This window comes from Labeo rohita, chromosome 2 (genome assembly GCF_022985175.1).
Source record: "Labeo rohita strain BAU-BD-2019 chromosome 2, IGBB_LRoh.1.0, whole genome shotgun sequence".
In the NCBI taxonomy this organism is placed as follows: domain Eukaryota; kingdom Metazoa; phylum Chordata; class Actinopteri; order Cypriniformes; family Cyprinidae; genus Labeo; species Labeo rohita.
Window position 1 is genome coordinate 7,002,650 of NC_066870.1, and position 15,991 is coordinate 7,018,640.

General features: G+C 37.0%; 1 protein-coding gene across 1 annotated transcript in view; it reads left to right on the forward strand.

The window, feature by feature from the left end:
- The window catches only part of LOC127154752 (uncharacterized), a 65,484-nt gene that overhangs the window by 23,398 nt on the left and 26,095 nt on the right, over positions 1-15,991 (forward strand). The window contains exons 38-56 of the mRNA XM_051096524.1: positions 847-1,059; positions 1,141-1,292; positions 1,929-2,006; positions 2,126-2,205; positions 2,300-2,381; positions 4,482-4,619; positions 5,864-6,023; positions 6,130-6,233; positions 6,313-6,456; positions 6,672-6,785; positions 7,822-7,950; positions 8,042-8,200; positions 9,486-9,647; positions 9,848-10,010; positions 10,262-10,443; positions 10,549-10,641; positions 14,567-14,771; positions 15,121-15,308; positions 15,619-15,716. Of these exons, the coding sequence (XP_050952481.1) occupies positions 847-1,059; positions 1,141-1,292; positions 1,929-2,006; positions 2,126-2,205; positions 2,300-2,381; positions 4,482-4,619; positions 5,864-6,023; positions 6,130-6,233; positions 6,313-6,456; positions 6,672-6,785; positions 7,822-7,950; positions 8,042-8,200; positions 9,486-9,647; positions 9,848-10,010; positions 10,262-10,443; positions 10,549-10,641; positions 14,567-14,771; positions 15,121-15,308; positions 15,619-15,716 (2,644 nt within the window). The remainder of the gene's footprint in view (positions 1-846; positions 1,060-1,140; positions 1,293-1,928; positions 2,007-2,125; positions 2,206-2,299; positions 2,382-4,481; positions 4,620-5,863; positions 6,024-6,129; positions 6,234-6,312; positions 6,457-6,671; positions 6,786-7,821; positions 7,951-8,041; positions 8,201-9,485; positions 9,648-9,847; positions 10,011-10,261; positions 10,444-10,548; positions 10,642-14,566; positions 14,772-15,120; positions 15,309-15,618; positions 15,717-15,991) is intronic.

A 15,991-nucleotide genomic window follows, 5' to 3' on the forward strand; every position in this document is an offset into this window, starting at 1 on the left:
TATGATTCATGGATTAAGTAATCAATAAATTGTTATTAGTTAAATGTGTCATAATGTATTAATTCCCCAATAACATATTGTTTTAACTAATAGTGTAAATTCATGTGTTAATTACCACAGTGGGTTGAATCTATGCATTTCAACTTCCAGTTGTCTGCTTTAATTAATCATTAGCTAATGATTTGCAAAGATATCCTTATGGTATGACTTCACTAGTTGAAGCACATGACTAACTAATTCTAAATCCATAACCACAATGACATATCACTTAACAATTAGTTAATAGTTCTGTGCCTCAACAAGTAAAGTCATAACATAATGATACATTTTCAAATCAGAGCTAATGAATAATTAAAGCAGACAACTGGAAGTTGAAGTACGTAGCTTTGACCACTGTGGTAATTAAACATTAGAATTTAAAACATTAGTTAATTTAATATGTTATTAGGAAACTAATGCATTATGGCTCATTTAACTAATAACAATTTACTTATTACTTAATCTGTGAATCATATAGAATGTTCATTAGTTGCTGATGTAGTAATCATTAATAAATGGTTTAGTTCTTCATGAGTTATACATTAACTCATGATTATCTGTGCATTAGGTAAGTGTGAATCAATGCATATTTGTGCACCCGTATTGTAAAGTGTTACCAAAAGTTCAATATCTTTAAACGAGGTTGATTTATGATTAATTAAAACAAAAAATTTGAGTAGAATTTAAGTTTATTTATTCATTTTATTACACCCTGGGCGCAACCCAAATACATCTAACTGAATCTGTTTGTCTGATTATGTATGTTAGTGTTTGATACTCTCATGCTGTTGTGTGCTTGTGGTGCAGGAGAGCTGACAGTAGTAGTGGATGATGCTGTATATGGGCTGGAAGTGACTCGTCAGCATGAGAGGAAGTCTGGAGAAGATCATAGTGCATTACTATGTCTCGTTGCTATGGAAGAGTCCTTATGTGTAAACATCAGTAGCAATATAACACATTGTGGGTGCAGAAGTTTTCATACCCAGCTGTCTCCCTCTTTCCCTTGGCTTCGCTCTGCAGGTATGTTCTGTGGTATTAATGACTCTTGTTATAGCTATGTATTGGAGTGTAGTACATTTCTGTCTCTGTCTATTGGATCAGGGCTTCCGTTGAGCAGCAGGGCAGGTGTGAATGTGAACTGGAATGACAGCAGCGCCTGTGCCCGACTGGAGCTGCATGCAGAAGCCAGCGGCCTAACAGCCACACTGGAGCAAAGTTCACACCACAAAACAGAAACTACTGGACACTCTCAGGTTAGAGAATCACTCAGTAATTGTGGATCGCTGAAAGGCTCCCATAGTTCTCAGATCTTATTCACACCAGCTGACACACAAGAACAAATGCAGTATTTGTGCAGTTTCTTTTCCTCCTTGTTCCTCTTCTATGCCACTGAATTGGTTGAACTTCCTGGCTGTATGCAAACAAAGGAGTTGCTGTGTATTAATGAATTCACAAGATTTGAACTGACGAAAGTCAAGATGTTCAGCAAATAATGAGTAATGAGTCATATGGGGCTTTTATGGTAATTTTTGTCTTTTTATGAACTTGACAGTCCTAGTCTTTTATTCTGCTTAATAACTTCTTTCATATTCGCTAATGGCCCATTACCATAATTTTGAAACATTTCCTGAGTCCTGAAACCTTTCTAACATCCATCTAACAACATTGTTTTGAAAACACCTGTGATGCCTACCTTAATCACACAGAGTATCACTTGTTGAAAAATAAGCAAGCATCAGTTTAGCATGCATTAATATCCATATGGATGGCCCAGGAACCCCTTCTACACTCTGGGTCATTTCCCATGTTGATGAAGGGAAATGCCTCTGATTCCACACTACTCTCCTACGAGCAAAGCAAACTGAAGGCACGGAGGCTTGTTTTTACAGGTGAACTGCACAGAGGGGATCGACACGGGCCGCCCGCTGGGTGCCTGCTCTGGGCAAGACCAGGAAGACTCACTGAAGGTACGTGGGTGAGAACATTCAAGAGCGTTTCCCTCTTTTGAAGAACGGTTCAGTGGACATTGGATTGTGTTTGTATCATATGGTGAGGGACATCTGAACCCATCCTGATGTTTGTGTAGGTTGGAATCACAGCAAGTCTTTATAACTCCAAGAGTTCAGCTTTCTCGTTTGATCTTCAAGGTCACCACAATACTTCCAGGTAGTGTAGTCTTGTTGGAATTATCAAAACGTTAATTTTTTCTGTGTCTTATTAAATGTATGTACTATCCAGATAATTATTTTGTCTTTTGTAGCATTGGACTAATGGTGAACATTTCCCATAACATATCTGCTTTACATCCGTACCTGCCATCTGAGTTTCACTCAAAATCACAGGTATGACTAAATCAGGTTTAATGTTTTTAATATCTGTGGTTATTTTTTTGTTAGGAATAGAAGTCGAAACATTTTAAATGGGCATTCAGTAGATCTCTAGCTAGCATTTGCATCACTATTCTGTGAGTACATTGAGTAACAAAACCACAATGGTGTTAGATGCTGCACTGCCATCTACTGTATATTGTCTCTGAGTTGATGTAAATTACACTGGTCTGCACACTAATTAATCGCTTGCACAACAATTAATCCCTTAGTTAAAGGAGAAGTTCACTTCCAGAACAAAAATTTACAGATAATTTACTCACCTCGTCATCCAAGATGTTCATGTCTTTCTTTCTTCAGTCATAAAGATTTTTTTTTTTTTTTTTTTTTTTGAGGAAAACATTTCAGGATTTCTCTCCATATAGTGGCCGTGAGTTTGAAGTTCCAAAATGCAGTTTAAATGCAGCTTTAAAGGTCTCTACATGATCCCAGCTGAGGAAGAAGGGTCTTATCTAGCGAAACAATTGGTTATTTTCTAAAAAAAAAAAATACAACTTAGATACTTTTTTAACCTCAAATGCTCATCTTGTCTAGCTCTGCATGTACTCTGTGTATTCTGGTTCAAGACAGTCAAGGTAGGTCAAAAAACTCCCATCTCATTTTCTTCTCTGACTTCAAAATCACCCTACATCGCTGTTTTACCTTTTTTGTAAAGGGCGTTTGATCTTCTTTGCATGTTCACTTTGTAAACACTGGGTCAGTACTTCTGCAGCGATGTAGGACAATTTTGACATTGAAGGAGAAAATTAGATGTTAGGAGTTTTTTGATCCACCCTAACTGTCTTGAAACAGAATACAAAGAGTTCATGCAGAGCTAGACAAGACAAGTATTTGAGGTTAAAAAGTATATAAATTGTCAAATTGTTTAGAAAATACCAAATCGTTTCACTAAGACCCTTCTTCATAGGCTGGGAGCCTTCTTTAGAGCCCTTTGAAGCTGCATTTAAACTGCATTTTGGAAGTTCGAACTCACAGGTCCACTATATGGAGAGAAATCCTGAAATGTCAAAAAACTGAAATTTCCTCAAAAAACATAATTTCATTACGACTGAAGAAAGAAAGACATGAACATCTTGGATGACAAGGGGGTAAGTAAATTATATGTAAATGTTTGTTCTGAAAGTGAACTTCTCTTTTAATACCTGTTCAACAAAAAAGAATCTACTTGGGCAATGCTATGCAGGATGTTCTCTGTCATCAAATCTTTACACCTGTTCATTGGGTGAAGTGGGGCAACCTATACCATATATAATTAAAGGCAGCGGCTATTTGTGTAAATAAAGTGTAAATAGCAATAGAGGATATTTACACTAAGTGAAAATAGCATATTTTCTTAGCGTTGCGATAGATGCTATTTACTCTAAGTGCAAATAGTGATGGATGCTATTTACACTAAATACAAATAGTAATGGATTCTATTTAGACTAAGTGAAAATAGCAGTATTTTTAGCAATATGCTATTTACACTATATGTTAAAATAGCTGGATTTTCTGCTATTTATACTAGTTATTGCAAATAGTGACAATTATCTGCACCTCAGTATTGTAGTAAATTATAAAACAGTATTCAATAATAATGTATTGCGTGTAAATTATAATTATAAAGGAAGAAAAAAAGTCAAAATCACGTCAAAATGACTTTGATACAAGCTGTACCATCTGCGCCACTGGAGCTTACGATTGTATTGCTGGCTACTCCAATCACACGTTGGTGGGCGGAGTTAGTGTAAATAGCCTCTGCTATCAAGGCAAGCTATTTGCACTTAGTGTAAATACACACTCCGATAATTAAAACACTTTTCATAGAAAACAATTATGAGTACACTTTTCATTTCATTTGAGGGTGCACAATTTATTTCTCAATGTGAAATAAAACTTAACTTAGCACCAGACTACTGAATGCATCTCTAAGTATGCTAGATTGTTGTCACATGACCTTATTATGCACATTATGCATATTTCCCAAAGTGGCTTACAGTTAGCATCTAAGAAAATGTTTGTCTGCATTTAAATTGTTTTATATGTCAAAATGCCTTACATGTTATTCCATTACAGTTGAGCCATGCACGCTCTTCAGTTAAAGGTACTGCAGAACTTCTGGTTGGCAGTTCAGGTTTGGATTTTGAAGGAGAGATCTCAAGTACAAACTCTGGCTTTAAGCAAGTGCTCATATTCAATCACTCAATACCTCAGGTAGTGGAATTATCTGTCTGTCGTAATATTATATGTCCTCTAAAGGTACGGTCACATTTACCGTTGTTCAGTGAAATCCAGTCATTTCAAAGGAATCCACATCACCTGGAATTTCGAGTGAGGGTGAAAAATTTCCCCACACAGATTTCACACTGGGTTCAAGTTGGTCACTCAAATGTATTTTTTTACTACGCTATTGACAACAAACAATGGGCATTGTTGATGACAAAAATTTTGCATAAATTTTACTAATTTGCAGTGCTGGGTAGTAACTGATTACATGTAATCTGGATTAAGTAATCAGATTTCAAAAAATTAAGTACTTGTAAAAAGATTATGTTACATTTTAAAGTATTCATAATCAGACTACAGTTACTTTTTATTGATTAAATATTACAGTTACATTACATTACAAACACATTTGAATACACAAATTCACATTATTTTATATTTACATGTAATGCAGGGATTCCAAGCCCCACCCAATTTTTTTTTTTTTTTTTTGTCAGTTAAACCTCTTTCACCTGATATATTTACTTAAAAAAAAAAAATGAGATTTTAAGGAAACAACTGGATAACAAATTTGCATGTTCATGGTCCTCTGGTGTCAATTAATGGTCACATGACATGCAGGTAAACAAATAAGATATTTAATTATTTTATTACATTTCATTGTTTATTTTAATTTTACATCTTTAAAATTTTATTTATTAGTTTTTCATTTAAAAAAAAAAATCCTGAGCCCGCTGCAGTTCCTTTAACAAACTCCATTTTGGGAAACCTAATTGTAATGTAATGTTCAGTATTGTTTATAACAATGAATAGAATATATTTTCTTTCAGTAATGGACTACAATTTGTAAGTAATCTACCTAGCACTGCTAATTTGACCGTATCTTATAGGTGCAGTCATGTTTACCTTTGTACTGTAAAATTTAGCAAGCAAAATGCAGTCATTCCAATATGTAATTTACATGATGTGTGAGATTTTTCCATTTTGGTAAACTTTTGTGTGTTAACCAATATAAAGCTGCTTATTTTGGAAGTGACTATCCGAGTAAGTGATGCTCTATGCATCACTGCACTTCAGATAATGGACAATGGACCTTCTTTGCCCTCAAAAATGTGCCTAAATTTCGCTAATGTGACCGTACCTTAATGTTACATGAAATATAGTTATTTTTCTTGGGTTGGGTTGCGTTATGTTACGTTATTTTGAGTACTGTGTTATTTCTGTACTACTAGCTACACTTGTTGCCCACGAATCTGACAGTGAGGACACGCTATGGTGGAAAGAGTGGGTCACACACTCTCACACACCGAGCACAGTGGGAGAATAAGGATTTGACACAGACCGACTCCTCAGAAGATGTCACACAGCTACAAAGTAATCCAGAATTGTCAGGTACATTGCTATCAGGAAGGCAGTTCCTGATAAGTTCACACATGGCATCAGTTGTATAATCATGAACACTGTATTCGGAAATGCTGACATGTCTTTCTTAATAAAGGAAAGACGCAGGGTTGGGGTTTGGATCTTAGGGTAGAGAACAACACTCAAAGAAAACTCTGTGATCTAGGTGTCGACTGGATTCTGTTTGGACGCTATGATCAGGTGAAGCCAGGCAAAGGTTGTGGTTTGGTCATTTGTTATTAGATCTTCCAGATATATGTCTCTTATGTGTTGTGTTCAGGTCAGAGTTCAAGGCTCTTGGACTTTGGTGAGCAGACAAATGGATCCATTAGAACAGAAACAACCCTTTGTCTCAACACTGACTCACTTTCACATACATGCCCTATCCAACGAACCTGACCACAGGCACGACAGCAACGACCAGGTGCACAGCTGCCATTCCTAAACACTCTTTACAATCTCAAATAATCTCCACACTTTCAAAGCCTCTTCATATTCCCAATACTCTCAAATACTCTTTTTCTCAGGTACTTTCTATCCATACAAACCACACTTTCTCTATAGGCTGCACTTCTTTTCTCATAGTTGTTAAGATCTAATCTGTAAATCCTATGTAATGCGAGTGCTGTGTTTCTATAGGTCCGTCTTTCTTGGGAGCACGGAAAGCCTGTAAATGTTTCTGTAACAGTGAGCGAGCACTGGCATGATGACTCCAGCAGAGGGCAGGCCTGTATTTTTCTCTCACCAGGCCAGGTACACCACAGCATTCAACTTTCATTTTACAAACACTGTGATTATCTGTAATTACTTAATTTTGCTAAGCAGCAAAGTAATAATTAGGATAATGTACAACTATTATTACATAATTAATCCCGCAGGGGCATAAAATATCCTATTCACCCTGTCAAGGTTTATTTATTAATGTTCAGCTGACTTCCAAAGAGAGGATTGGGGTTTTCGTATACTTAGAAAGAAGTCTCTTTTGCACACCTAGGCTACATTTATTGATCAAAAAATAGTAAAAAAACAGCCATATTGAATAATGTTAGTACAATTTTAAATAACCTTTAAAAAAATATATTTTAAAATGTAATTGATTTATGTGATGGTAAAGCTGATATGCATCATTACATCACTGTTTAGAGGACAACAGAGGGACTCATATGCAAGTATTCAGGAAGGTTCAAACGCTCACTGATGTTTCAGAAGGAAACACAATGGATTAAGAACCAGGGGGTGAAAACTTTCTGAATTTGAAGATCAGGGTAAATTTAACTTATTTTGTCTTCTGGGAAACATGAAGGTATCTTCTGTTGCTTCGGAAAGGCCGTACTGGATGAAAAAAATATGATATTCAGGCATTTTCATGCTGTTCAAAAGTTTACACCCCCAGCTCCTAATGCATCGTTTTTTACCTTTTGGAGCATCGGTGAGCTGTTAAACCTTCTGTAATAGTTGCATATGAGTTCCTCAGTTGTCCTCAGTGTGAAAAGACTGATCTCAAAATCATACAGTCATTGTTGGAAAGGGTTCAAATACACAAAAATGTTGAAAAAGCAACATCAAAATCATCATCAAAATTTTTTTGAAGAACACCAGGCAGTTTAACTGTTCAGGACAAATAAGGGACTCATGAACAACTATCACTAAACAAAACAACAAAAAAAACATAATAATAAAGTGTATGTAAACTTTTGAACAGGATCTTATTTTGGTAAAATAACGAACATTTTGCAGATTCGGCAAGGTGTATGTAAACATTTGATTTCAACTGTATGTATCTTGTCAGATACAGTCGTTGCTCCCCCTAGTGGAGATGGAGGGATGTGTTGCTGTAGCTCAGGAGGAAAAGGCTTACTCCCAAAACACAGAGCTCAAATGGAAGGACAAGAGGATAACACAAAGCATGAAATACCAGGTGGGGATTATTTAAGGAATCTGAAAACTTGTACTGTCTTTATTTTTGATCTTGGGACCTGAAATTAACTTTCTTGTTGTCTGTTGTTTAGGGAGGAGTAAAAGGAATGCACACACTCCTTGTGGAGCTGGGGGCCCAAAATGTCTCTCCGTCTCCTTGTCCATCTCACTCTCTTCTGACCCAGATACACACCAACCTGAGGGACCGTCTAGAACACCATGTTCAGATCGGCCTCTGTCCTCCACAGCCTGTAAGATCACATACTCGCTTAAATTCAGTGTTTCTTTACTATGCAACCTCTTGTCGTTACACAGTTTTTTAGGTTTATTTATTTAGAAGATTTATTTTTTAGAAGTGATGTGCAGAATCAGCAAGATGTTTATTATTTTACCAAAATAAAAGGGGTCAAACAAAATGTATGTTATTTTTATTCAGTACTGACCTGAATAAGATATTTCACATAAAAGACATTTACATATAAGCCACAAGATGAAATATTAGCTGAATTTATAAAAATGACCCTGTTCAAAAGTTTACATACACTTAATTCTTAATACTGTGTTGTTACCTGAATGATCAACAGCTGTGTTTTTTTTGTTTAGTGATAGTTGTTCATGAGTCCCTTGTTTGTCCTGAACAGTTAAACTGCCTGCTGTTCTTCAGAAAAATCCATTAGTTCCCACAAATTCTTTGGTTTTCCAGCGTTTTTGTGTAATTGAACCCTTTCCAACAATGACTGTAAAAGTTTTGAGATCCATCTTTTCACACTGAGGACAACTGAGGGACTCATATGCAACTATTACAGAAGATTCAAACGCTCACTGATGCTTCAGAAGGAAAAATGATGCATTAAGAGCCGGGGGTGTAAACATTTGAACAGAATGATGTGTTGTACATTTTTCTCATTTTGCCTAAATATCTTTTTTTTTTTTTTTTTAATTTAGTACTGCCCTTCAGAAGCTATAGAAGATACTTGTTCCCCAGAAGACAAAAAAAATTTCACCCCCCAGCTCTTAATGTATTGTGTTTCCTTCTGAAGCATCAGTGAGCGTTTGAACCTTCTGTAATAGTTGCATATGAGTCCCTCAGTTGTCCTCAGTGTGAAAAGATGGATCTCAAAATCATACAGTCATTGTTGGAAAGGGTTCAAATACACATAAATGCTGAAACACAAAAGAATTTGTGGGACCTGAAGGATTTTTCTGAAGAACAACAGGCAGTTTAACTGTTCAGGACAAACAAGGAACTCATGTACAACTATCACTAAAACAAAAAAAACACAGCTGTGGATTATTCAGGTAACAACACAGTATTATTTTTTTCTCTTGTGGACTGTATGTAAAAATCTTTTATATGAAATATCTCATTCAGGTCAGTACTTAACAAAAAATAACATGCATTTTGTATGATCCCTCTTATTTTGGTCAAATTAATGAACATTTTGCAGATTCTGCCAGGTGTACGTAAACTTTTGACTTCAACTGTATATTAAAAAATCTTAATTCAGTTCAGTTGTAAAACTTTGTTTCTCGCAGGCTTTAATTTGGTCTGGATCTCACAGAATGAACTCAGGCAAGGAGCTGTTGTACACTCACACCCGTGTGTCTGTTTCCGGACACCCTCAGCACAACACCTTCACGCTGACACTCAGAAACATCAGCAGCAGTCAGCGCTCCAACTACTCACTAATCACAGAGGTACTCACTCTGCTGCTGAACATGTTATGAGTTCCATCATGAGAATATTCTCAAAGTGTTGCGAGGAAGTGTAACTTTTCATAAAGTTTTGAAGGAGGTTGTAGTTATTTCTAGTGTGTAGAAAATATCAAGCTTGCTATAAAACCATCAAAGCCAATAGAATTTCCTCACCATGATACAAAAACAAATGTGTTTTACAGTGGCAGGTAGGAAACTGGAGTGTAGAATTGGCCTGCAGTTCCCTGTCTTCAGGCAGGAATGTGGCGATCCAGGTTCATGCAAAGCTAGACCGCAGTGAGATGCTCTGGCTGCAGGGGGCACTGGGAAAACGTTGCCTTCGAGCTGCTGCTGGATACGACACGGGTGATGATGCTAGTTAAACCTTCTGTGTCATATTTGATAAACAAACTTCTAGAGCCTTGAAATGATCAACATGATTACAACTTTGCTGTTGAAAACAATCTACTACATGCCTGTTATCTGATTGATAGTTTATGCATTTTTAGCAAGGACAAAGAAAAAACCTTTACAGAGTTAATACCTTTGCTGTAACAAGTGATTATTTATCATATATTTTTATGATAACATTTGCATGCATTTCTACTTGCCGTCAGAAACGTCTGATGATATCAGAGCGGCGTTCTGTTTGGAGGGACATCACTGGTTTACCCTGGATGCTCAGCGAGGCGGTCGTGGGATTGAGAATGAGACCCTTACCCTTATTTCTGTAGGAGCAGCAAATCAGAGTCTGCTCTTTCAAGCTAAGGGATGCAGGGAATGCCTGTGGGCCACGGAGGTGAGGACAGCAAGGAGTTATGAAGTTTCTCTGATTATATAAATCTGCCAGATAACTTGTAAAACATTGTTTTTTTATGTCTAAATTGGTGCTGTGTCTTTACAGGCACGGCTCCAGCAGCTGGGGTCCCGGATAAGGAGTAAATTGTTGGACAGAGTTCAGAGACTTCAGCATCTACTGTTAACATTCAGAAGACAGGTTTGTTATATATCACAGGCTGTCCTGCTACAAATTTGGATTATGTTAAAGGATTAGTTCAGCAAGAAATGAAAAATCACTTCCTTATCCTCATGGGGTTTTAAACCTGCTATGCTTTCCTTTCTTCTGCAGACCACAAAAGACTATATATTGAAGAATGTCTGTGTTTATTTTTTAATCCATACAGTCAAAATTTATGGGGTTCAGTGGTGTTTTGGACACAACTGACTTTCATTGTATGGACAGTTGAGACATTCTTTAAAATATCTTTATTCCACAAGTAAGGGTACATTGTAAAGTGCTTTGTAAGAGTCATAAAAAAGTGTAAAGAGTATTTTATAACCAAATACATTCCACTTCAAAAGTTTGGGGTCAGTTTTTTAAAGGGGTCCTATTATACTCTTTTACGAAGTCTTGATTTTGTTTTGGGGGTGTACTAGAACATGCTTTCCTGCTTGGTGGTTTGATAAATGCATTATGTTTAACATAATTTACATTATTACAACACATTTCTTCCAGCCTGGCACATAAGGTTTGATTAGTTCCGGGTTTAATGAAGGACCCGCCTTCCGAAAAACAAACTGTGTTGTGATTGGTTAGCTGTCCCACTGCGTTGCAACTGGCGAATAGCTTAGACGTATTTCCGTACTGCCACACTCCTCGTCAAAGAAGCAAGCTCTGTGTACAACTGTTAGCGCAAGCTAGATTAAAGTGATTCTTACGTTTTAAATATGGATATTTTTCTTACAAAAACGCATCGATTCACTACAGGAGGCCTTTATTAACCCCCCAGAGCCATGTGAGGCACTTTTTATTATGGATGGATGCATATTATTGGACTTGTTTTGGACTGATGAAGAGAAACACCCATCTATGCCATTCTAAATCTTGGGAGTGCCAGGATAAATTTTAATATAACTCCGATTGCATTTGTCTGAAAGAAGGAAGTCATATACAACTGGGATGCATGGAATGCATGTGTAAATAATACGCTACAGTAGTGTTGGTTCCTATCATCAGCCTGTGAGATCGTCAATACATGATATTATCGTGCTAATGTATTTAATTATTTACATACTTAGTTTTATTGCCCGAAACCAGCTCCAGCATAAGGCTAAAAGCAGCCTAACATTATCAAAGAACATCATCACTGATTAGCCTAGCCTATTCTAGTGCAAGTTTATGCATTTTAAAAAAACGCTCGCGTTATAAGTGAAGCTATCTACACTGTATGATGAATAAATCACATAAATCACATAAATCGCACACTGCACACGTCTGTGGCGCGTTTCAGCTCTGAAGCAGTCACTCTAGTCAATGCTTGTGTTTATACCCGCCGCGTTGCAGCTCGTTGAAGCGGTTCTCCTCGCTGCATCGCTAAAGTTAGGCTAATCCCCCAACTCGTCCCTACCCTCCCTCCAACAATTAGAATTTCCATGAGCGGGATTTAATTTAATGATATTCTAATGGACCGCGTTGTGACATCATTGCATGCGGAAAATAAACGCTGTAGTCCAAAGGAGCCGTTCGTTGTAGTTCTTGAAAAGGATTTTTTTAAAAAGCAAAATATCTCCTTTTGGAGTGGACTTTGAGATTTATAACTTTGCAAATCTTTTTTTTATGTCCAAAGATACACACCACACACTGACTAAGGTTCAAAAAGTGGAAAAGCATAATAGCACCCCTTTAATGAAAATTTTTTCAAAGAAAATTTTTTCAGCAAATCAGATCAGATCAAATCAGCATATTTGATGCTCTGGTAATATATTTAATAACACTGAAGACTGAGTAATGAGAAATTTGCCATTATAGTACTAAATTATATTTTAAAATATATTAAACAGAAAACAATTATTTTCAAATGATGATAATATATTAAAATATATATATTTTTAACTGTTTTAATCAGTGCAGCCTTTATGAGAATAAAAGACTTCTTTACATTAAGAAATCTTACCAACCCCAAGCTTTTGAAAGGTAGTGTGTATTTAATAAATCTCTCAACCAACTTGATGAAGACTGTAAAAGGACTGAAGGAGTTTCCTTATATGCCGGACTAGTGGGTCCAACTCATCTTAAACAAAATATAGAAAAATTAAATCATTAAAGCATATTGTTCAATCTGAATGTTTCAAATACAAATTGATTGTGTGACCAGTTGTTTAGACTTAAAGGGAACCCCGGGTATTAAGACTTGTATGGCTTTATATAGGCCTTATATAATGTAAATAATGTCTCTTACTGAAATGTGTAGTAGAAAACCCATGAAAGATTTACAGTTGCATTCAAAATTATTCAGCCCTCCAGAGACTGCAGTACTTTATAAATACAAGTTTTTCTGAAGATCCATTACTTTATAAAAATTGCATCTACAACAGTTTACTGGCATATTAAAATTGATCATGTAAATATATATTGTAATGTTTTTGAGTTTTAGGATTTTTTAATAACACCACTATGTTATAATTATTCAACCCCTATTCAGCATTGCTGTTTTTACATCACTTAATTTTATGGTAGAAAACAAAATAGTCTTAAAACACAATTAAGCTTTTAAAAACATTTTAATACAGTGTATAAAAAAACACTAGACAAGTATGGCCTTCATGTTGAGGCATCTTGACGAATACTACTCCTGACCACAAAGAACAAAATGGTTGACATGAACATGCTAAAATTCATGTAGATAGCATAAGCACACCATCTCCATGGTCAAACAATGTTTTGCTATTGCGGGAAGTGGAAATCATGACCGTATGAAGGAGATCATGGATTCTTTGAAGTATCAGGCCATTTTGGCAAGAATTGTGATGGCTTTGGTGCAAAGACTGAAGCTAATGATCAATGGACTTTCCTGCAGGACAGTCAACCCAAAGTATACATCCAAATCTACTTATGCTTGGTTCAGGGATCAGTCACAGAACAGAATTTGAAAAAAGCAGTGGCAAAGTGAAAAACAAAGATTATCAGTAATCTGAAAGCTTTTTCAGGTGATGGGTCAATATAGAGCGAAATCCGTGCTGAGAAGCTCCATCAGTGGCTGCAATGTCATTACAAGTGTCGGCATGTTTACATCCTGCCAGAATGGCATCTAGCATTTCTTGTCTCTGCTATTTGTAAGTTCTTTCAGTTTCTTTCAGTAGCTGTCTACTAAAACCCTCAAAGGCATCAGTGGAGAGAACAAAGACGCAGGTCTTTATGAACTTTTATTCGTCCACAAGCATCTGCCCATTTTTTGTAAGCGAAAACTTGCATCGCTTTTCTTTAACTGAAATTTACAATCGAAAGCTGAACAATGTGGCCCTGTCGTCATTAACTCCCGACATCTGAGCTACTGAAGATGCAGTGGATTACGTTTGTTCGTGAAGGTAATGTGCCTCCCATTCTACATATATCCGTCTATGTTCGCGCAAATCATTGGTGATCCAGCTTCACTTACAGCAGAAGTGAGTATAAAGGTTTTTTTATGAATCTTTGCGATCGCCTTTCCTAATAATGTGCTAGTTAGCAAGTTTAGCGGCTAAACGTGGCTAAATGCGGCTAAAGTAAACAGGCTCGTCACTCCACAGAGAGAAGAGAGGGGTGGGGCGACCAGAGCTCATTTGCATTTAAAGCAGCCTCAACCAGAATGGGATGATTTTTGCAGAGCTGATTTTGGCAAGATAAAAAGTGTGTTGTATTACACTATACCGTTGAGAATTTTTAACCAAAGTATATTATAGACTTTTCATTAAGACCCTAAAGAATCATATCAACTTGTGGAAAATGGGCATCCGATGACCCCTTTAATTTAAGTCTTTCATGGGTTTTCTACTACATATTTCAGTAAGAGACATCATTTACATTATATTAAGCCATAGGATGCTACATCAAATATCAATTTAATCAAGTATTATTATTCAAACTGTTGCTGTCTGTCTTCTAGGCAGGGGACAGCATGTTCCTGCTGGAGCTGAGTGAGGGGCCGCTGTCTCTGACCCAACGAGCCGAGACTCTGCTGCTTCAGAGAGCAGGAGCACTGTGGAAAGCATGGACAACCGGCCCGCTCCGACACGCACTCACAAACAGTCTACCACACACGCTCCACATCCTGCATCTCATATCTCAACAGATTCAGCAAGAGCTCAGGAGTGAGTTTGCCCTATCAAGTTTTATATGTCACTAATAATTCATCCAGGTTGTGGCTAATTTTATTTACTATCACAATCACATCTGCAGTTTCCATTGATCTGCATTGGGTGAATGATAGGAAACACATATCTTTATTTTCTAATGGCATGTTTAAATGATTATCTCTTGAAATGTGAGGTCACATTATCCATAATTGATCTTGACAGTGCTGTAGTCACATCACTGCATAAGCATCTACAAATCAGCCGTAATTATGCACCAGCACGACTGTGGTTTCTTATCATCACCTTTCACTTGAAAATGCCTGTCAGTGTGTATTAGTGTTATTGTACGTTTAATTTCTCCCAGAACCCCTGGCCACTTTAGCTGGAGCGTATCACGATGTGACAGGGGTACGTTTGGACACCGCGTGGCAGCAAGGAGTGCAGCTGTGGACCAGAGAGCTAACAGAGCTTTTGCCTGCAATACTTCATGATCCTCACCTGAGGGCGCCGTCGCTGACCGCGTTGCATGTTGCAATCTTTGCACTGGACATGGCAAGAAAGACGCATTTATCTATTTTCCTGCGGTTATAGGGGTGTTTACACTACACAAAAACTCTGTGTAAACTACAAAATGCAAATTTATAAAAATGGTGACATTATGTGCATGCATATTACATGTTCAGTCAATAGGCATGACCAAGTTTCTTTACAAAGTGATGTCGCCAACTGCTGGCCTAGCATGGATAACACAGCATTTTTAGTAGTTTTCCTTTTTCAATACAACTTAGTCGTGAAAATGTACCCTTGGACTGTTTATCAAGTGGAATACACTTAATAAGAGTATGCATGTCATGTTCTTCAGGTGGGCCAGCAGACCTTTCAATGGATGGAGGCCCGATCGGCTGCCATGCTAGTGGGTGTCAGAAGACAGCTTGCACTAATGTACAAGTTCTCCAAAAGGTACATAGTAAATCTGCCAGAAACACTGCCCATCACTGTTGTATCTGAACAGATGTTGCTCACTGAACTTGGATGGTGAGTTTCACCCTCAGATTCGACCCCTTGGCTATGACTGTGTATAAAATTAGCCTCATAAAGTTCCTTTAAAAACATTTTAAAAAACATATATTTTGATGGCAGCGTTTAGACATTCTGTTTACTATAAGTATCTTTGCAACTACATGAGAAATATCTCTCTTTAGAGTATTAGTAGACTGCAGGGCTCTCAAGTTTTG